At 38.1% G+C, this 24,032-nt stretch overlaps 1 protein-coding gene across 1 annotated transcript in view; it reads right to left on the bottom strand.

The window, feature by feature from the left end:
• Window positions 1–827: 827 nt before the first annotated feature.
• CFTR (CF transmembrane conductance regulator) overlaps window positions 828–24,032 on the bottom strand; it is a 184,252-nt gene continuing 161,047 nt past the window's right edge. Inside the window, exons 26-29 of the mRNA XM_063708070.1 lie at window positions 16,586–16,675; window positions 4,626–4,798; window positions 3,917–4,022; window positions 828–2,573 (exon numbers count right to left, since the gene is read on the bottom strand). Of these exons, the coding sequence (XP_063564140.1) occupies window positions 2,373–2,573; window positions 3,917–4,022; window positions 4,626–4,798; window positions 16,586–16,675 (570 nt within the window). The 3' untranslated portion in view covers window positions 828–2,372. The remainder of the gene's footprint in view (window positions 2,574–3,916; window positions 4,023–4,625; window positions 4,799–16,585; window positions 16,676–24,032) is intronic.

Below are 24,032 nucleotides of genomic sequence, written 5' to 3'. Positions count from 1 at the left end.
TTGCTTTCTGTGGTTTCAGTTACCTGTGGCACAGTATAATGAGATATTTTTGAGAAAGAGAGAGACCACATTTGTATCGCTTGTGTCATAATATATTGTTATAATTGTTCTATTTTATGATTATTGTTGTTAATCTATTACTGTGCTTAATTTATAAATTAAATGTTATCATATGTATGTGTGTATGTATAGGAATAAACACAGTAATCAGGTTCAGTGCTATCAGTGATTTCAGGCATCCATTGGGGGTCTTGGAACATATTCCCCAAGGATAAGGGGGGACTACTCTATAATGAATATTATTCAACCTTAAGAAGGAAGAAAATTGGCCCATGTTGCAACATGGATGAGGCTTGAAGACATTATGCTAGATGAAATAAGCACAAAAATACAAATACTGTATGATCCCACTCCTAGGTCCTTCGAGTAGTCAAAATCAGAGACAGAAAGTAAAATGGTGGTTGCCAGGCATTAGAGGAAAGATAAATGGGGGATTATTGACTAACGGGTAAAAAGAGTTTCAGTTTTGCAAGAAAAAAATTCTGTGGAAGGATGATGGTGATATTTGCACAACCATGTGAATGTACATAATGACACTGAACTGAACTTTAAAATGGTTAAAATGGAAAATTTTATGTTATGTATATTTTACCATAGTTTAAACAGATAACTAAAAATGTGTGTTCTAATTCATGTGAATTCTCAAAAGAGGCTATATCTAAAAGACAGATTCATGTTTCATGTTCCATGAAGCTTAGAAATTGGAGTGAGAGACTGATGAAACATGACAAGTGAACGCATCTGAAAACAATGAAGTTTCACACAAATGTATGGATTTTATTGACGAGTGATATTTTCTTACAGTAATAAATATAATGCAGTCTTCTTAAGAGTCAGTTTGGAGTTGAGAAGGCAGTGTACCCTTGATGGAAACAGACTGGTGGTACCATCTTCTTCAGAACTGCATCTAAGAGGCTGTGCTGGCTGGGAATCATACAGCTGTGGGCAACAACTGCATCAGCCCCAAGGCTTCCCTCCAGACCTAAAGGTGATTCATGGCCCCTGGTTAATATCACCCTAGGTTCTCCCCTGTCCCAGTTTTAACATAATATTCCATAAAAATAGCTAGTGCCATAAAAAGTCAACATTTCAAATATAAAAATTATTTTATACAAATGTAATTCATAATCATTCTTTTAAAATACAGCATTGTTATATATGTTTGAAACATTACTAAAATAAATATTTCCTAGAGAAAAAATTTTGCTTCACAAAATTATAAAACAGAAGCATATAAAACTAATTCATGATTGGTGCTTCTTCAGTGTGTCTCTCATTCTCTCTTAGTGTAGACAGCATGAAGTACATACATCTAGCCTGAAAACATACCACCATCACCCTATACATCTAAATGCTTGGACTTCATGTGTGTCTACCCACAGTGCCCATGGCCTATCTACTTACACACCCTCTACCTGGAGCTTCTGTGGAAAGAAGGGTTGTCCTGTGACAATTTGCACTAACATACTTTTCCAGCCAACCTCTAGTTCAGAGGTCTGTGAGCTTGTCACTTTCTGGAGTTTGGGAAAAGGCATATCAACTTCTTCATCAAGGGAACCATCCTGCCCCCTGTGAAAGACTATAACAGCCCTTTTCCCAGGTAAGGGATGTATTGTGATTATCTGAAATATTGAGATTTTTTGGTAGACCTGGACAATACTAACCCTGATTTCCAGGATCTGGAAGTTCTCTTTCCTGACTGCTCACTAGATGTTGAATGGGGCATATTTTGATGTGCAGTCTTGTGGTTCCTGCGGTATTCTAATGCTTGCTTGGAAATGAGATAGTTGGAATGCTTAGCAAACAACATAGTTGTGTTTCTAAACATCATGGGGAGAGGAGAGGAAAAGGAATACAAGCTTATATAAACCGCTGAAGTTTCCAGTTATCATTACTTAATCATAACCCTAAGAAGTATGATTTCAGTTCTTCTCCAATACTACAAATTAATGAGTTTCACTAGACAATAAGCTGATCAACTAGGCTGATTGACATTTAGAGCTGCCTTTCCAATTATTAGCACATGGCAAGGGTTTTCAGGAAAATCTGGCTTGCAAAACACAAGTGGTAAATCTTCAAGGATTTGAAGTACCTTTCACACAGTTTGACTACTGCCAGGAAGCCATTTATCAAGACCCATATCAGTGTCCTCAATTCCCCTTACCAAATGTTTCTTTTTTTAAAAAAACTTAATTCATCCTTGTTTTCTGAGGCAGAGGTAACTGTTCCATGAGCTCCAATTCCATGAGGTGACTGTCCCATGAGCTCCAATTCCATGAGCAAATATCCCATGTCAACATTTATGCTGCTCTCTAAAGCCTTGTATCATGCACCTCTTCTTCTGTCTCCTCTTTCAGAGCAGCAATTTGGGGCTTAGACTTGCACTTGCTTGAGTTCCGGTGGGGAAAGAGCTTCACCCTGTCGGAGGGGCTGATGGCTTGCCGGAAGAGGCTTCTCTCGTTCAGCAGTTTCTGGATGGAATCGTACTGTCGCACTTTGTTCTCTTCTATGACCTAGGGAAATGGCTGTTAGTGAGATCTGGGACAGAAGGCAGGTCAGACCAGAGCAGGGACAGAAACTGGCACAGGCTCAAAGGAAAATAAAAGTCAAAGAATGCAATGTCCAGAGCCTTGCATCTTGAACAATCAGGTATATCACATTTAACTGCTGTGTCCTTTTGCTCTAAGGAGGTTCTACCATCTGTAAAATTAGCTGTGATTTTCTACTCAGCAGCTGGAAGATTCTTCAGGGAGGTTTAGTAGAACTGAAGGTGCTTTGAAAACAAAATATTAGGTCCCTTATAAATTACCTAGAAAATGAGTGTAAGTCTACAGCACCATAAAGAGTTGAGCCTCTTCCACAGTGATCTGAAGCTTAAGAATTCCAAATTGGTCAGGACGTGCCTGAGTTTAATACACCTCCTTGGCTTGTTCAGGTTGAGCAAATCCAAGATCAGACAATAGAGGACTTTACTTAGATTCTTGAACTTGTCCATGGCAGGGCAAGAGGTTGTGAATCTGCCCCCCTAATTTGTTACTTCAAGCTTAGTGATAATCATGGTAATAACAAGCCTTCAGCAAGGAAACCATTTACCTCCAGGAGGCTCAAAAGCCTGAACAGAAATGACGTGATACATCATCCTCAGAACTTCCTTGTGACTAAACCATAGGGAATTTGTAAACATCACTTGAAAGAAGCTGTGACAGTTTTGTTTTGTCTTAATAAAGACAGATGGGGCCTCACTATATTGCCTGGGCTGGTCTTGAATTCCTGGCCTCAAGTAATCCCCCCACCTCAGCCTCCCAAAGTATTGGGATTACAGACATAAGCCACTGTGCCTGGCCATGTGACAGTTTTTTTAAGAACAGTGAGAAGGTGGTTGAGAAAGGTACTACCTGAACCCAAATCATGGCTAGAAAAATGAAATGTGCCTCTCAACTTTGTCATTAATACCATAAATCAGACTGTAAGACAACTAGGCCTGTCCCAGACCACATCCATGGGACATTTAGTTATTGAAAGAATCATAGGGACCTTTTTTAAAATCTTAAACAGTAGAGTATTTTGTATGACTTGGTCCCCAAATAAAGGGCTCAAAAAGTATATATATCCTATTTATAAATGTAACTTAGTAATATGCTGCCATTTTAGATTTACTGTATTTCAACCTCACCACATGGCTCAGATCAAAGTGAAAAACTTGTGCAGCTATTTTGAGTAAAGCTGGATGGCTGTATGACACATATTTTTGAAAAGAACGTGTACATTGTTGCAATTTGCAGGAACTATCACATGTGAGATTGTTATCAAGAATTACAAGGGAAATGAGATCTTAAGTAAAGTTATAAAGACTCACCAAAAATTGTTGGCATTCCAGCATTGCTTCTATCCTGTGTTCACAGAGAATTACTGTGCAATCAGCAAATGCTTGTTTTAGAGTTCTTCTAATTATTTGGTATGTTCTAGAAAAGAAAGAAAATACCACACATAATATCACAGAACAGTAATGATCTGTATTTACCTTGATAATATGTCTATTGTTCTATTAATTTATCTCTTTAAATTACTTCTTTCTTTAAGTTCTTTTCACATAATGTTGATATAGCGTTAGCCACAGTCAGCTTTTCAACCATGGGGTAGACTCTAAGTATCCATAAATAAACAGGACAAATATTTCAAAGAAACTTTAATAAATGAGTACATTTTTCATTATGTAGAACCACCAGTACTTCTTTATTTGGGGCTATAAACATGCTTATGGTATAAATGGGATACAAAGGCAAATCATAAGGATCAGATTAGGCCCATGTATTTAAAAGCTTCATCATGTGTTGACAAGGGGGAAGAGTTTGTATGAAACTAAAAACTATCTTCGGAAGAAAACACAAGACTCTTAGCAAGGAAATATGCATTTATGCTCATTTCCACTGGGCAATTATTTCATATCTTGGGGGAGGCCCCCACACGCAGATATGACAGCCTAATAGAAATATGTGTCACCATGAAGCAGGCATAATGATTCTGTTCCCACTGTGCTATTAAGTAACAGAACTTCTGAAACTCACACTGGATCCAAATGAGCGCTGGGTTCATCAAGCAGCAAGATCTTCGCCTTACTGAGAACAGATCTAGCCAAGCACATCAACTGCTTGTGGCCATGGCTTAGGACACAGCCCCCATCCACAAGGACAAAGTCAAGCTTCCCAGGAAACTGTTCTATCACAGATCTGAGCCCAACCTGCAGTTAGAGAAGATAGTTCAGATACCACAGAGTTAAAAACACTCAAGCAGTTGACATTCTAAACATAAACACAGGAGTTCTGAAAGCTTATGTTTTTCATACCAATCCCTCTACCCCCACTACCTGCCACCATTTGAATTTGATTGAGCAAAAGTCTATTTACAACCTTGACATCTCAAAAGAATCAGTCTATAACTTGTTTTATCTTTGTACTTCATTCATTAGGAAACTTTCAATGAGTGTCTATTACGTGCCAGGTATCCCAAAAAGTAGTAAGAAAACAATACGTGGCACATGGCTCTTGTGAGGCTCAGCGTTTATAAAGGTGTGCATAAATTATGCCAACACAACTGAATGCATGCTGGAAAATATAACATGTATACATTGCAGATATGCCCTCTAGTATGACATCTTATGTAGACAGAAGATAGAATGTGGCATAAAGGATGGACATATGACATCATCCTTGGTGCTACCTCCCATCTTCTACTCTGTCATGATTGAGGACAAAAGATAGCATAAAATAATCAACTGTGGGGTTTTTTAAATTACATATGGAAAATGCTATTCATCTCTTGAATTCATAAAAACTAACTGTAACAAATAGATAAAACTATGAAGTAAAAAATACTGGAGTTAAAATAGTGGTATAACACTAGGAGATATAAAGCCTCTTAGATATTGGGGTAGAATATGAGGGCTGTATTAGGGTCAAAGGCTTTTTTTTTTAAGCTAGACAGTAAAAGTAAAGTTTGAAAATGCAAATGAGATATAGAAACCCATTCTATAAAAATATGACAAAGTTATTGAAGTATTGGATCTTATCAATTATTCAAATAAATGTGCATTAAATGTTTATTTTTGACAAGTACTCCTGAGTGTATGAAGGCCAAAGAGATATACAGATGATTGTCTCCTGCCCTTGAGAAGTCTAGAATTTAGTATGAGGAGGTAAGATGGGCTCCACCTGACTGTAATATAGAATGAGATAATGGCTCAGAAAGAATCTTATGATTTCAGAGATAAATTCAGAAACGGCCCATAACACTGTGTTTGTTCACAAAAAATTAACTGTGTGCCCATCATATGACCAGGAGATTTTAAGCCTCTTTGATATTGGGGTAGAATATGAAAGTTGTGTTAGGACCAATGGCTTGTTTTTTTTTTTTAGCTGGACAAGAAACAAACAAGCAAAAAACATTTGAAAGTATATTGCAGATGATACTCCTCTCCTTGGTTGGTTTCTCATTAAAGTAATCTCACCTTGTAGAAATTCATTAAAGTTTGAGAAGAGTTTCTGGTATGGCAGGAAATGTAAACACATTTATTAGACAAGGGGGACTACTCTGATGTATCCCCAAAGACTCAAACATAAAACTTAGAAATACAAGTGCTGAGAATATGAATAAAGGGCACTGGGCAGGGAGTTAGAGGACCTGTGTCTTTCTTTGTGCCTTCAACTTTTTTATTGTTTCAGTCTGTGAAGCTGCTATGGTCTATCTTTTTTAAAAAACAAAAACAAAATCCCTCCCTTGTTTCTGGGTTCTCCTTTAGCTATCATTCAACATTCGCCCATTTAGTCATCTAGAAATCTCAAGAAATTAATGTGTATCTGTCGTCTCTACTGCTTCCCACCACAAGAATTTTTCTTTCTTAAAACATCTATTCCTTGGCTTAAGAGAAACCACACACTCTATGGCCATTTCTTCCTATTGTCATGTATGAACAACTCTCCCTCTTCCTGCCCCCTTGAATATTAGTCTTTGTCATTTCCAACTCTCCAGACTCTCCTCTGAGATCCCAGTCATTTTCAGGGTATTGATGACCACCTATAAGTTAATAATTTTCAAATGTTTATCTCCACCCCTAGAATTCTTCCAACTGCTTTTTAAATCATTCTCCTCCTTACCAACTCTATTATAGTGACCCCAGTCTGGGTCATCATCATCTCTTAAGCATCATCCTACAAATCTCAATTAGTCAAATTGCAAGTCCACCATAAAAACACCCCAGGGATCTTCCTAAGATGTAGGTTTGACCATATCATTTCTGTTTTAAATCCTATGGTAGTTCTCCTCCTGGTGGAATAAAATCTAAGATCTCTCACCTGGTGTATGAGGCATCCAAATGGAGCCCCCTTCACTCTTATTCCCAGCAGAACCAAACATCTTGTAGTTCCCTAAACACCTTGATGCTCTCAAGTGATGCCATTGCTAAGCCTGACATATCCTTCTGAATATCCCTGATCATCTCTTAAGCCATTCAACCAGGCACCTAGTGATAGTAGTATTTGTGCAAGTTCCCTCATTAGACTGTAAGCTTCTTGAGGGTAAAAACGTGCTCTTCAGCTCTGTGTTCCTAATGCCAGTCCTGGGTAACTGTCAACCTCAACAATTCATTCATTTATCAAATATGTACTGAGCTCCTAGAATGTGGGTGGCCAAACAAAACAGTTTTGATGAATGATAAATGAATCAAAACTTGAGGATGAATGAATGACTGAGCACTGGCTTAAGCTCTGCCATTGTAGAATGTTATCTAAGACATATCACTTTGCATGTGAGTATTCAAGATGCTATAAATTTCTCACAAAATCAAATTATAAAATTAAAATTTCCCTAACACTGATAGAAATGTTAGTACTTTAGATCAATCAGCAGTATTTGAGGGTTTTTTTTTTTTTTCAGTAAAATTAACCAGCAAGAAAAGGTCTGGCTTAAGACTGCAGCTCTAGAGTCAAACACAATCAGCTTTGAATCTGCCCTCCTCAGCTCATTTGCTAATGATATCAGGAGCATTATTTTAAGTCTCACTTATCTCATATGTAAAAAAATGGAGAAAATAATAATATTGATGTCAAAGGGTTGTTACACGGATTACCAGAGATAATTTGTGGAAAGCGGCTCCCACAAAATATGGCACATGGTAAGTACCCAATGTACAGTAATTATTAGTATTATTGGAGCCTGGGCAACTCCAAGGACATGGGCTCAGGAACTGAAACACTACCTTTGTGTGACAACAGCTTTGTAAAAATTTTCCTTCACAAGTTGCCTTGGGAACTAAGCTAGCAGGAAAAACTGTAATACTGCGAAGTTAGTGATGGCCATAGTAACAGGGTGGAGATTTTGGTCAGAATGCAGTATGCTCCCTCTAGATTCACACCAGTCATATACTAAGTTCCTAAGGCCATACTAGGAAAGCTATTTGACTGTCTTAGACTTTGCACTTGTGGCAAAGAGCTGAGCAAAGTATGTTTTTCCCCAGATGAAATTCTTTATTAGAAGTAAACAATTACATAAATTTATATATAACTGTCAATATTTAGAGAACAGAATTTTAAAAATGAATGACACTAAGACTGACCAACACAGGGGACATTTTGCAATATTCCTATCTCACTGTTTTATTCACTGTGAAGTATAGTAAAAAGCTTTTTAGAATCATCTTCATTAGAGAAAAGTCAACATAGTTAATAAAACTTAAAATTGAAGTCAGTAAACATTTAAGAAATTTATTAAGTATCTATTTTCTGCCAGACATGCTAATAGGTTTTGGTGAGATAATGGAAAGCAAGATAGATTAGTAATTGTTTTTGAAAAGTACAAAGTTATTGTTACCAATCACATGTGCTGATAAGAATTCTCCTACGGATCTTTTGGATGTAAATGACTGCTTAGTCATATATTCTTTCAACTGGCTCTTAATGAGAGTTTATTAAATTCTAGGTACTCTGACAGACCCCAGATTCAAAGATGAGTAACAGGAGGCTCTGCCTTAAAGGAAATTATGGTCCAAAAGGGGAGAAAAATAGTAAGTGGAAAATTACTGTTCAAAGAGATAAGCACTATGGGCAAAAAACAAACAAACAGGAAATTGCTAGAGATCATCTGATTTAGTGATCTGTGGCAGCAGAATCCTTTATCCTTTAAATATGTATATGTGTGTATATATATATGTGTGTATATATATATGTGTGTGTGTGTATACACACACACACACACACACACACACACACACACACACACACACACACATATATTCCCAATATAATCTTTCCTTCTTTTTGAGACAGAATCTTGCTCTATTGCCCAGGCTGGAGTGCAGTGGTGCAGTCTGGGCTCACTGCAACCTCCGCCTCCCAGGTTCAAACAATTCTCCTGCCTCAGCCTCCCAAGTAGCTGGGATTACAGTGCCTGCCACCATGCCCAGCTAATTTTTGTATTTTAGTGGAGAGGGGATTTCTACATGTTGGCCAGGCTGGTCTCGAACTCCTGACCTCAGGTGATCCAACCGCCTCGGCCTCCCAAAGTGCTAGGATTACAAGTGTGAGCCACTGAGTCCTGCCCCCAATATAATCTTGTTAATACTATCATTAGAAACCATTTTTCAATAAATTTAAAAAAAATGTACAAACTTTAGCTCAGTCCTGTCCAAACTAAGAAGACTTCAAAATTACTAGAATCTAAAGTTTTCTAATGATTTTCATTAAAACCTAGCATTAAAAATAAATAAATGAAAACATCAACAGTTTGTAGATATAAAGAACTTTAGGAAAAAGAATTTGCCAGCTTCATGCTGATGAGCTAATAAATAGTATGTACTTCCCAAACTGCTGTGAAAAAAGAAGAAATTTTGTTTTGTAACATGTTAAACTAAAAAAAAAAATGTCTAAGAGTTTGTAAAGGACTCAAAATGTTGACTTTTGCTATTGCTGTACTCTGGAATGTTATTATGGAGCAAGAGTTTGCTCTTGTGACAGAGAAACATGAAAAAAAATCATAAAAGTGAATTGTGGTTTTACTGAATAATCCATAAGTGGCAGTTATAAAAATAGATACAGTCAACTCCTTTTGATACTCTGTTTGCTACTCTGTAGATTTTTCAGGGTAAATTTTCAACTTAAAAGGCCACTATTTCTGCTATTTAGCTTGTTTTCTAAAATAACTAACCTTACTATCAATGAGTAAGGATGGAAACTATTTTATAAGTATTGAAAAAGCAAACAATTACCCAAAAAGCCTTCATTCCAAAATCAACAGACATTGTACTTAGATTACGGACAACCCTGAGATATCCCACAGGGGTGATGCAGCTCTGCTCCTGCATCTGCCAGCTGTCCCAGTCAAGGCCCTCAGACATCTCAAGGCTCTGAGTCCTCATTCTAAAGTGAGGATGGTAACACCTGCTGTGTATCAATCACAAGGCTATTTCCATGATCTATTACATATGAAATGAAAGAACTCCTTATTCATTCAACCAATATTTATTGAATACCATCCATGTATGCAAGACTACTCTAGGCACTGGAAATACAACAATTAATAGGATATAATCCCTGACCTCCAGGAACTTCCACTCCAGTGGGGGACATGGACAAGTTAAAAGGTAAATCTCCAGCCAGAGTTAGAAATGCTATGAAAGGGGTGGAATTATAGGGTACACCTAGGAAACCGAGACCTGGAGTGTCAAGGCAGATTTTTGGAAAGAAGTGATGTGTAAGGAGAGGCCTGAAAGATGGTAGAAGGAGGCAGTGAAGGGCTGGGGGAGTTTCCCAGGTAGAGAACAGCAAGTGAACAAAAAAGCCTCTGCAGAACAGAAAGCACATGTGCTTTAGAGAACCAAAGAAATTCAGTATAACTGAATCATGGGAAGTAAGGGGAAGTTGGGCAGTGAGTGTAGAAAGCCAAACAAAGACAAAATCATGAAGGACCTGGTAAGCCACCTTAAGCAGTGTGGACTTAGTCCAGAAGGCATTAAGGAGCCATATGAAGGGAAGAAACAAGTGATCAGATGTGGGGTTTGGAAAGATCACCAGAGCTGCAAAGAGCAGAATGAATTATTGGGGGTCAATGAGGGAAATAAGCCAGGAACCTCAGAAATTTGTGCAAGTGTTAATAGTGGTGTCAGGTGGAAATGAAGAAAAGTGAATATATTTCAGATACTCCCCAGGGACAGCATTGACAGGATGTGACATGTGGGTACCCGTGGAGGAACCTGAGAGTGAAAGATGAGTCCCAGGTCTTGGCCTTGGGAAACTGGAGGGTGGGATGCCATTCAGTGGAATTAGGAACATGGGACAGGTATGTGGTGGGGCAGGGAAGGAACTCACTTATTGACATAAGGTGCTTTTCATGTGCTGAGATATCAGGTGGAAAGCTCTGGGAATAGGCAGATAATGGAGGTCATTAAAATAGAGATATTAATTAAAGCCAAAAGGACACATGAAATTTCCCAGGGAAACTAAGTAAAGTGAGACAAGAACTAGGATTCTGTCAGACACCATTTAAAGGATGACCAAGTGAAGTCCAGATTAAAAAAAGCATGATTATAGTTACTTTTACTAAGTACCCATATTTGCCAGGCACTGCGCTGGGCCCATTTTACATGTAAACTTGAAAAGTCACAACAATCCTACCAATTTATTGGGCCACAATGCCAGAAGTCTTTTTTTTTTTTCTCTTGGGATTCAGTTTCTTTTGAAATTCTCTTTGGTCTACACAGCTGGTAATTTCAGTTTGGCACCAATCTTGGAGAGAAGCTGTCTGGGCCTAAGCTGTTTTGGGATGGGTAAATTAAACTATCCAAGTTCTAGATTTTAGAAACTCTCTTTCTTTCCCTTGGACTTGCTTTAAATTTTTCCATCAAATGATAGGCAGAATGCCATGGTAAAGGTGTGGACCCAGGAAATAAGGAAAAAGGAGGCTCTCTGGACCAGCTTTTGTTCTAAGCCTTCCAGCTAGTAACTAGGTACAAGTCATGGCTTCATGAGATACAGTCCAGATCAGCAAGGATAAGATTCTACACTGCAGTTGGAAGCCAAGTCCAAGCTAGAAATAAAGCATTTCTTGGCCTGGAATTATCACTGTATATATTTTTAATTTCCATTTGGGATAATGGGGAATTATGTAGGAGGTGCTGTTGGGATAAGATTCAGGTGTCTGGCTATTTGTCATTACTCTGTTCATTTACCTCTAGAGATACTAGTCATGGCAAGGACAAAGAGAGGACTCAGTGAGATGACATACATCCTGGTTTGCCCCAGAAAGTCCTGCTTTGCACTTTCGTCATAATGTCCTGTCCAGTTTAGTGTTTGACACACCCAAAAATGTCCTGTTTGGACAAATTATATTATCAGCTGTATTAGACTAAAGCCTAGGCCTTGTGACTTTGAAACCCAAATGCCTTTTCTGCTTCTCTAGGCTGATACTTGCTTGTTTGTTTGTATGCTGCTAACAGGCTTACTCATCAAAAACCTATCACTACTAATCAAAAAAGCACACTACTACTCAACAAAAACTTAGCACTACTACTCAAAGCACTCATGACATTAAAGTTAGACTAACATCATCATCTTTGTGAATGGTAAATTATAAAAAAGGAGAACAGTAAAAGTATATACCTAAATATGAACTGATGAAATAAAAACCTAAACAGGTAAAAATTTTGCATTGTATTAGTATTTAAAATCATAACCACAGGTTCTAAGATTTTAGATTATATTTATGATCCTGCTTTCCTGTAAATTTTATTTTGATTTGGCAATACTTGCAGATTTTATAAAGGCTAATGTCTTCCCTCCCAAGTTTCCCTCCCATTGCATTGTGTTGCTACAGTGCATTCTCTGAAGTCATATCAAAGATCTTAAAATGTGTCACTTGCAATTTAGTTAACGTTTTCTTTAAAGCGCCTGTGTTTGTTGGGTAATAAGGAAACTTTGATAATGAAAACGGTTAATCTAAGTACATTTTATTAGGGGCATGTTAAGGTTGGGCACTCAACGGGTAAGTGTTTAACACTCACAGGCATTTCAAAGCTCCTGGCAGGGTCCACTGTGAAGGGAGGCAGAAAAGGGAAGAACATTTCGGATAAACAGAAATTGGGCTAAAAGGACCAAAAGTGCTAACAGTGGAATACAGTTGTTCTCTAAGAAGACCTTTGAGGCTCAACATTTTAGGTCCCCTGATCCTATTCTGCCACAATCCAGACCTTTGGACTTAAGTTTAACAAAACAAAATAATTTATGTTCCCTTTTCTTTAACATAATGCTTATTTTTTAAAATTATAAGTTTATAGCTAGAGTATTCTGTTAAAGAAACCCAGAATTTCGAGAATTTCTCCAGCTCTCCTCCCCACCAAATTCCTCTGTATAATGCCCTCAAGTATCATGAACCACCTGTTGGATAAACATAAGGTGTTATTTAGAAAATTTTATTCCATTTTAGTTAATATATTTCCTATATAATGTCCTAATGGCTTCGAAGGATGGCATATGCCTCATCTAGGTCATATGGCATTTTGCCCGGCAGTGCTCACAGCCACATACCCAAAGGCAGACGATTCCTGGCGACTTCGAAAGAAAACTATTGTCATTTGCAGGTGTTCTAGAATGAGCATCACTGTTTTGTGCTAAACCTGTTTCCCAGAGAAGTATATCAAGTCAAACCAAAGCCTCCTTCTTGTAGTGGAGAGCTTCAGAACTCAGATAGGGAGTAGATGAGAAGGTGTGGAGAGATGATACTTTATACTGGGAATAATCCCAGTGTAGTGGAGTCGCCTAGGTCTCTTCTAATTCATGTTTCATTGACGCAAATTGATTAGGAAAGGACAAAGTAGTGCTACCTATGGGGTTTGCTATAAACTGAAAGCTTCTGTCCCCCTGCCAAAGTCATATGTTGAAATCCTAACTTCAAAGATGCTGGTATTAGGAGGTGGGGCCTTTGGGAGGTGATTTAGGTCATGAGGGCTCTACCCTAAACCCATGATTTGGATTAGTGCCCTTATAAAAGACATCCCAGAGAGCTAGCCTGCCCACTCTTCTGCCATGTAACAACACAGTGAGAACACAGCCATCTGTGAGGAAGCAGGCCTTCACCAGACACAAAATCTGCTGGCACCAGATTTTGAACTTCCCAGCCTCCAGAACTGTGAAAAATAAATTTTACTGTTGTTTATAAGACATCTGGTCTATGGTATTTTGTTGTAGTAGCCCTAATGGACTAAGACAGAATATTGGTACTGGGATCTGGGTACTGCTGTAACAAATACTCAATGTGGAAGCAGCTTTGGAACCAGGTAATGAGTAGAGGCTGGAGGAGTTTTCAGATACATGCTAGAAAAAGCCTACATTGCTGTGAATGTAAAATTAAAGGCCATTCTGGTAAGGGCTCCAGAGAGGAGGAGAGCTGTAGAGAAAGCTACTATCTTCTTACCGAATACCTAAGTGGTTATGAGCAGAATGTTCCCAGAAATATGGACGGTAAAGGCCAATCTGATGGGTTTTCAGATGGAAATGAGGAACATGTTATTGGACAATGGAGGAAAAGCTATCCTTCTTATAAAATGTCAAAGAACTTGGCTGAGTTGTTTGTGTACTAGTGTTTTGTGGAAGGCAGAACTTGAAAGCAATGACATTGAATGTTTGACTGAGGCAATATCCAAGCAAAGTTGAAGGAGCAGCTTAGTTACTCTTGACTGCTCATAGTAAAATTCAAGATGAGAAATGACTTTAAAATGGAATTATTGATCAAAAGGGAAGCAGAACTTCAAAATTTGGAAAATTCTCAGCCTATCCATATTGTGAAAGATGAGAAAGCCTGCTCAGGAGAGAATACAAAGGGTGTGGCCAAATTTGATAAGTAAATTACTATGGACTAGCCATCTCAACAGAAACTAAGTGCTATGCATTCAGACAGTGGGGATATTAGTCAGCCACCTAAACAGAAGCCAGAATTTATAGTCCAAGACAATGGAAGAATGACTCCAAAGCCATTTGGAGATCTTCCAAGCTGCCTTTCCCATCATAGTTCAGAATGCAAAGGCCTGGGGTAGGGAAGAAAGATTTCAAAGGAGGGGCTATAACTGCCCTGTGCCACCTCACATTGCAGACTTCACATTGCCACCTCACACTGCAGTCTTTGCTCCTGTATTAGCACATTTTCACACTGCTGTAAAGAGACTGGGTAATTTATAAAGAAAAGAGGTTTAATTGACTCACAGTTCCACATGGCTGGGAAGGCCTCAGGAAACTTACAATCATGGCGGAAGGGAAAGAGTTATGTCTTACATGGTGACAGGCAAGAAAGAGGGTGCAAGAGCAGGGAAAACTGCCTTATGAAACCATTGGATCTCGTGAGAACTCACTCACTATCACATGAACAGCATGGGGAAACCATGCCCATGATCCAGTCACCTCTCACCAGGTCCCTCCCTCAACACATGGAGATTATGGAGATTATAATTCAAGACAAGATTTGGGTGGGGACACACCCAAACCATATCAGCTCCCCATACTCCATTGCCATACATCTCCACCACCCTAGGTAGAGCTCTAGCAGACCGCAGCACTCATGCACTACACTCAGCAAAACTGTAGGGGGATGGCTGCCTCCACCTAGATTTCAAGAACCCAGAGAGTCACAGGACCCAGGTAGAGGCCCAGGGGTGAGGTCACCACATAGAGCCCACATTAGGGCAATGCCCAGTGGAGCTATGAAGGCTGGGCCACCTATGCAATCCCAGACCAGTAGAACCACCAGGCATGCAATTACACACTCAGGGAGCCATAGGTGTGGGATTGGAGCACAGACCTGCCACAAAGAATGAGACACTCAAATCCATGAGGATAGAGCCTCCACCCCAGTGTGTCCAGAGGTAAGACACCACCCCAGTGAGCCTAAAGGCAAAGCAAAGGAAATTATTCTCAAGCCTTAAAGTTTTAGACTTATAGAGACCTGTCACTCCTTTTTTCTTTTCTATTTCTCTTTTTTGAAATGGGACTGTCTAGCCTGTGCCTGTTTCACCATTTTATTTTGAAAGTACATAATAGGTTTGATTTCACAGTTTCATAGTTGGAGAGCAATTTACCTAAAGAGGAATCACACCTTAAGTCCCACTCTACCTGATTTAGCTGTTTGTGCTGATTTAGCTGATATTTAGATGAAACCTTGGACTTTAGCCTTGTAAGTTGGTGCTGGAACAAGTTAAGACTTTGGGGGCTATTGGGATGGAATGAATGTATTTTGCATGTGAAGAAGACATGAACTTTGGAGGTCAGGAGTGAAATGCTATGGTCTAAATATTTGTGTCCCCCCCAGCCCCTCAAATTCATATGTTAAAATCCTAACCCCCAAGGTGATAGTATTAGAATGTAGGACATGTGGGAGGTGATTAGGTCATGAGAACAAAGCCCTCATGATGGGATTAGTGCCATTGTAAAAGAGACACCAGAGAGGTCTTGCCCTTTCCATTATGTGAGGACACAGCAAGAAAGCACCATCAATGAACCAGGAAGTATGCTCTCACGAGACAGCAAACCTGCTGGCACCTTGATCTTTGACTTCTCAGCCTCCAAAGATTGCTTATAAGCAGCTCAGTCTTTGGTATTTTATTTTAGCAGCCTAAATGGACCAAGATAGGGCCTGATGGTTGGAGCCATACCAGTGAGGAGAGAAGTAGGCTCAGTCAAAAGTACTTGTCGCGCCAGGTATTTTAGGGTACTCCATTTTGAAGTTGTGCACAGAAATACATGCACACAAAGTGTGTAGAACGATCTTAGCCATATCAACCATTTGTGTTGGTATGAGTTACCTCTTTCAAAATCATTTCAGTTAGGGGTAGGTCCAGTCAAAAGTACCTGTTGCTCCAGGTATGTTAGGGTACTCCATTTTAAAGTTGTGCACACACATACAGGCACACAAAGTGTGTAGAATGATGTCAGTTATATCAGCCATTTGTGTTGGTATGAGTTACCCCTTTCAAAATCATTTCAGTTAGCAGCCTTACCTCATCTGCAACTTTCCATATTTCTTGATCACTCCACTGTTCATAGGGATCCAAGTTTTTTCTAAATGTTCCAGAAAAGATAAATACTTTCTATAGCAAAAAAGAAAAGAAGAAGAAAGTATGAATAACCTAAATATCTTTTTATTTTTCCCTTATTGTATTGCAAAATATTTCAAGTAGAAAAATTATTTTAAAATAAGAAACACCCATGTACTTACCATCAAGTTCTCTCAAATTTTAATATTTTATCATGTCTGCTTTGTATCATTCTTTTAAGAAACAAATACTACAGCAATATTTGGAGTCCCTTGTGAACATTTTTCTAATCCCAATGTCTTTAGAATAAAGAAATTGAGATAATTGTTAATTGTAGAATATTAAAAAATTTTATTCCTAGCAATATTCCTTATTATAAGCAAATGCAATATAAAATTAAAAAGTAAAAAAACCCAGTAAGTTTATGAGTTATAATTAACCTGTTAGAACAAATTCCTAGTTTGTTAATGTATTTCCTTGGATTTCTCTGATAAGCCTAGCTTCCTAAGGGATTTTGAAATTTCTTTAACTTATGCTTATTCAAATACACATTTATCTCATCTATAAACCAAGGTACAACTCTACTTATCTGATCAGACAGGCACAAGAGAGAGCCTCAACTTAGAAATCAGTGGAAGAGCAGAAGTCAAATAATTGTTTAACTGAATGCATGTTCCTGGTAAGGAACAAAATGACAATCCAATTCCCTGCATGGAGCATTGCACAGCTGTTACCCTGAAACATCTACTTACCAGATCACCGTCTACTTAATTCTGCCTATATTATTTAAAAATGTCTTAAAAGAAAATCACTGTCTCATTGGGGAATGCCGGTGCAATAGCAATAATAATACTTAGTTCTCTGTGCCTGGGGTGAATTGAAAATAATATTTTTGATATTAACATTTAGAATAATTTTTTTACCCTTTTTTCTTTTGCCTTTGGTTAATAACATCCACTAAGGGGAATTAAGAATGAAATTTCTTGAAGTGTAGTTTTTACCAATTGCCTTGAAATGAGAATATTTAGTGGCCATCTGGTCCACAAGGAACCACACAAGTCAAGTCAATTCCCAATTAATGGTGCCTCTGTCTCTCAGGCAGATGGAGAGTATCCTCAGCAAGGCAGCCAAGTTTACTGAGGATCATGTTAGAAATTTCATACCCCGGGGCATAACTGATGACTTAAAGAAAAAGTTGTTGTCAAATGTCTCAGAAACTCTCTAGAGAGGTCAGCTAGGACCTCCATGCTGATATTTCTCAACCTACATCAAAATCACCTTCCTGAAAGGTACCTACATTGCTTTACAGAGGGAATATAAGAGATGAGCATATGACTCACAGGATCATAAGATATGTGAGGGATATGTTTGTGTATCCACCTCCAAACTTCTACGTAAATAAAAGTAATTTCTGAATAAACTGAAGAGAGTAGACAAAGGTCATTATTGGAGAATTCTGAAAAACTAAAGAGAATTAAACAAGAAGCAGTGCTGAGAACTTGAGTCAGTTCATTATTTGAGCAACTGGATTTATTTAGTATATAAAGTTAAAAAGCCTTGCCAATAGAATTTTTCCATTTGCTTTTTTTAATATATTTTTCATTTTATATTGTGGTTCTTTAAATAAAAGGTTTCTAGCATTATTGAGAAGAACAGGAAATGATAATTGTAAGGGTTAACCAAGTATCAAACAATATATTACCTGCTACAGAACAGTTATCTCCTCCAAAAGGATGGGACACATAGCCCCCATTTATGGCAGACTTATCATGAACCATGTCCTGGGACAGGCTCATTCTAAATGTTATCTCTTTCAATCTTCATGTCAACCTCATGAGGTAAATCCTATTACGTACATGAAGAAACAGCAGGTTGGAGAAGGTAAGTGACTTGTCCAAGGTCACTTAGCTAGGAGATAGTAGGAGCTGGAATTCAAACACAGGAGTGTTTGTCTCTAAACCTGTGCTCCTCATCACCACAGCAAAATGGCTCAAATCCTTTGTGGACCATTTTTTCCTTCCTATTTAAAGCTCAGGAAAGATTAATGGTTGGGCAGCAGCAGCCTAATGGGTACATAAAGAGCCCATCAGTACTCAGCAGCATATTCTTTATTTAAACAATTATCCATCCCTCTAGCCACAGGCTCAGTTCCTGGAGAGATTAGCTTCCTCTTCCTATGCAGGACCTGAGTTGAAGGGTTTCATATGGGCTACAGCCTCATTATAACTTTCAAGGAGACTCACACATCCAATGGAAGCACACAATTTCAAACGGAATAATGGCATTATCATGGAGGACTGGGGGAGGATGGTAGGGGGAAGGCCAAAGATATTATGGCATCAACACCGACACAGAGTTATGAAAGGCAATGTGGCTTGCAAAGATGTTGTAGTAATGCAGTTCTGGCCTGGAAGGTATGTCTACAAACAGGAACCTAGCCTCTTTGTTCTTCCACGTTTTATGAAATGGGGAAATGCTACCTTTCTTCTCAAAGCTACTCTACCCCTAGGCTTTCCCATCTCAGTGTATGGTACCTTCATTTCCTCAATCCAGAAACTTGGGAGTCATTCATGACTTATCTTTCTCCCTGATCTTCCCAAATAAAATTACTTATCAGTCCTATCTGGAGCAGGGCAAGAGCCTCCTAATTGATTTCTTCCCTTTCACTCTTGCATCTCTACCCATCCATTCTCATTCAGCAATCAAAGCAATTCACTACAACAGAAATTAGAACATTTCATTGACCTTTTAACAAACCTTCAAAGGTTTTCCACTACACTCAGGCCTTTAAGATGGCCTACATGACCCTACATGGTTTAGCCCCTCCTACTTCTCTGACTCATTTAGTGCCCTTCTCCATTCTCTTCTCTTTCTTCCTGCCACCACACTAGCTTTCTTTCACTCCCTCAGCTTCTTCACACATTGGATTCCTCTTGCTTGGGAATCTCATTCCCTACCTTCTTCCCATGGCCAACTGCTTTCTTTAGGTTTCAAATTAAATATCACTTCCTCAGGGGTATCTTTCCTGATCCTCAATACCAAATAAAATCTCCCAACATACGGTCTCATAATACTCACACTCTGCTTTCATAGCTTACAGTGAGTATTAAGATTATATGTGCATTTGTGGTTTGTTTTTAACATCCATCTCTCCTACTAGGCCATAACTGCTGCATACCCTGTCCTTAGCAAAAGCTGTGTTCATAATATATGCTCAATAAATTCTTCTGGAATAAATAAATGGACTGATATGAAAATAGGAAGTAAAATACAAAAACATCAAACTCAGAGTTCAGCACATGTTGTTTTTCTTCCTTCTGAAAGAACAGCTATTACAACCTAGTATTTTGTTTTGGCTCAGAAAAAAAAAATATATATATATATATACACACACACTATATATATATATGTACAGATATATGTATGTATGTATATATACATATGTATATATACACACAGATATATGTGTGTATATATAGATATACATGTATATATATATCTAGGTGTGTGTAGATATATATATCTCTACTGCCATATATATACACGCACACATATATACACACACACACACACACACCCCATGTATAATTCTATTAAAATGTGGCCAAATATTTATTAGTATCACAATCTTTAAAGAAATAATACTAACAACCCATTAAAATTTTGATCGTTCTTTATAATTGCTTGGGAAATGGTGGGTCTTTTACTCATAATACTATAGTCTAATAGTTTATATAAAATATCTATCAAAATATATTGATATATATTAAATTTAGCTAAAATAGATACACATATATTCAACATTATGAAGAAAGAAAGCTGTTGGTTGAAATTAGACATCCCAAAGTTTTAAGTGTGGTGAATTTGATACCATTCAGAAATTCTGTAGGTCTTTTGTCTACAGTTTACTGTCTAGTGTTAGATACTGAAGTAAGCACTCTAATTGAAAAAAAAAATTTAACTGAACAAACTGGTTCAGTTAGAATTCAATTTCATACAATTAGGTATTTCATTTCTATATTACAAATAGTACCTGGCACTCTCTTGCTTCCAGGGGTGCCAGTGGGTGTCTTAGTTCTGTTTTCTAAACTGTTTGAACTTTCCACAAACTCATCTCCAAATTTGAAAGGTCTTTGGAGGTCACCCAAGTCCTTTTCTCTGGTTTACAAATGAAACAATCAAGGCCCTGAGAAGTTACGTGGTTTGCCCAACGTGGTACACTCGGACTGACTGTGCAGCAAAAAATATACCTGAAACTATCAATCACACAATGGCCCTTTATCTCTCTTTTAAGAAACTTCACCAATAGGAAAGTTAGGATGTGCAAATATCTGATATTTATTTAATGCCATAGATGTCATAAAGAGCACTTCTTGAGACCCAGAGAAAAATAAGAGCACCTTTACTCACCCGGTGACAAACCTTTTTGCTACAGCTTGACTCCTCAACTCAACTCAGTGGCAACACGTGAGGCTATATGGAGTTCTCAGGGTTGCTCATGTATATTTCACTGCAACAGGCATTATGCTTTAGCATTGGATGTCAAACAAAAAACAATAAAGCAGTTTGGCTGGTGTGGTGACTGGATGTAATATAAATTACATAAGTGGGAAGTGTGACTGTTTTTCTTTAAGCATACAGTGCTGTTTGGCTTTGGCTCAGAAGGGAAATATATGTGTGTGTGTGTGTGTGCGTGTATATATGCACACACTCACACAGTAGGTAGGTAAATAAAGTGTACATATATACACACATATATATAAATACATATATATACATATATACATATATAATGTTTGTGTGTATATATATATACACACACACACACACACACACACTCCATGTATAGTTCTATCAAAATGTGGCCCAAATGCTTATAAATATCACAGTGGTTTGGACGTCCCTTTTTGACAATGTCTGCAACATTTTCTTATAAATTCAATCTGTATAATAAAAATCTGTTCAATGTGAACAAATCAAGATCCTAAGTTTATGGTAGAGAATGTTTAAAAATAAGTATTGGCCAGGCACTGTTACTCATGTCTGAATTCCCAGTGCTTTGGGAGGCCAAGGTGGGAGGATCACTTGAGGCCAGGAGTTTAAGACCAGCCTGTAGAACATAGTAAGACCATGTCTTAAAAAAAAAATTTTTTTTTTTTTGTATTAGCTGGTGGTATGGTTTGGATCTGTGTCTCTGCCCAAATCTCATGTTGAATTGTAATTCCCAGTGTTGGAGGTGGGGCCTGGTGGGAGGTAACTGGATCATGGGGGTGGATTTCTCATGAACGGTATAGCACCATCCTCTTGGCGCTGTTCTCATGATAGTGATTGAGTTCTCATGAGATCTGCTCATTTCAAAGTGTGTGGCACCTCCTCCCTCATTTTGTCTTGCTCCTGATTCGTCATGTAACATGCCTGCTTCCTATTTGCCTTCCGCCATGATTGAAAACTTCCTGAGGCCTCCTCAGAAGCAGATGCTGCTATGCTTCCCGTACAGCCTGAAGAACCGTGAGCCAGTTACATTTATTTTCTTTATAAATTACCCAGTTTCCGGTATTTCTTTATAGCAATGAAAGGATGGACTAATACAGCTGGGCATGGTAGTGCGGGCCTGTAATCCACCTACCCAAGAGACTGAGGTGGGAGGACCACTGGAGCCCTGGAGTTCAAGGTAACACACTCAAGCCTAGGTGACAGTGCAAGACTCTGTCTCCAAAAAAGTGTGCTTTGTTTTCAAGAATATCTATTAGTTAGAACAAAGTAGCTATAATTAGATGAATAAAATATTCCTCAGTCAAAAATATTTAAGGTTTGTAACAAATATAGAATAATTTTGTAATATTTACATATATTTGCATATAAATGATTGCATGTAAAATATCCAAATTATTGTTTCCTCTAAAATTACTTAATGCTTTACAACCTTTTTATACTACAACTTTTTAGTATATACATTTTCAGAGATAGCATAAAAGAAAATACTTTCCTAGTCTGACCAAATAATCAAAAATTTCACATTTTTAGGCTCAGAAATAATAAAATTGCATTGTACCTACTTCCATACCAATTATTTTTCTCTCCTCCCTTAAGTTCAGCACTCCACCCCTACTGTCCTTATTTTACTCCAGACTCATCACTTCATAGCTGGAGAGTTTCCTAGCTCATGTCCCTGCCTCTCCTGCCACCTACACCCCATGCCATCAGCAGCAGCAGCGTCCTCCACCACCCTTTCACCAGCCTCTTCCTCACTCAAAAAGGCCCAACCCATTCCTCGTGAAGCCATGTTGGCACTTGTCAAGTATTAACTTCTTTTTCCTAATACTCCCTAACTTGTGGCCTCCTCTGACCTTTTGCCCCTCAACTTTTTCTAGTTCTCATCTTAGTACTTATCCATAATCTCCCTGTCTGGCATCCTGGAATACCCTCTCCACATCCTCATGCCCCCACATTTCTAAAATCTACAAGCTTTATGATCCTTTATGAACCGCCTTAATTATCACTTTCTTTGTGAAACTATATTCTTTTGTTCACTTCTATGGTATATACCTCCAATATTATACTAAGATGGGGACATTATTTCTTTTGCTCAAGGAACTATAAAAAATAATAACCACCACCACAGCACAGCATATTGTACTTACTATGTGCCAGGGAGGAGTACTAGTTATTAACTCATTTAATCCTCACAAAAACACAATGAATTAGTTACTACCATTATACTCATTTTACAGACAAGAAAACAGAGGAACAGAGAAATCAAATAACTTGCCTAAGATTACACAGACTAAAATCCAGATACTGATGGAACCACAATCTCTTGTTACAGAAATCAAGCATTTAGTGATTCAGCACAAAACAATGTATATGGAATTCTTATTAAGCAAGTTATTGTGTTATGCACTCTATAAGGGACAGAAAACTTAGTAAGAAAAAATCTGTTTTATCTAGCATTTCTATTACATTCTTTATCTAGCCTGCTTTAATTGGTGACGATTTTGTGTTTAAACCTTGCTTTCTTAACTAGGATACCTGCAAGTATTTACAATGCTAAGTGGAAATTAAACAAATACAAGGATTACTCTAATATAAGATATATTAGAAGTGCCAGGTTTATAAACAAGGCTCTAAATCCCATGTGGGACTGGAATGTGGGGGTGGAATGTTGGGATTAGTCAAAAACCCCAAATTCACACAATGTTAATGTTGCTTTGAAAAGTCTAATTTGTATGACTCATATAATGGAGGGATGCAAGGGAAAAGATGAGGAAGGCACTGCAGTAGGAGTAGAAAAAAAGGAAGGATCACTGATGTGGGGGAGCAGCAACAACAGGGCTTGGGAGCTGGCCTTTCATAATTACCCACATCACACTCCCTAACTAGCCCATGCCTTGACCCATGACTATATTTAATC

The sequence above is a fragment of the Gorilla gorilla genome, chromosome 6 (assembly GCF_029281585.2).
Source record: "Gorilla gorilla gorilla isolate KB3781 chromosome 6, NHGRI_mGorGor1-v2.1_pri, whole genome shotgun sequence".
NCBI lineage: Eukaryota > Metazoa > Chordata > Mammalia > Primates > Hominidae > Gorilla > Gorilla gorilla.
The sequence above is the reverse complement of the archived record's forward strand: the minus strand, read 5'-3'. Positions and strand labels throughout refer to the sequence as shown.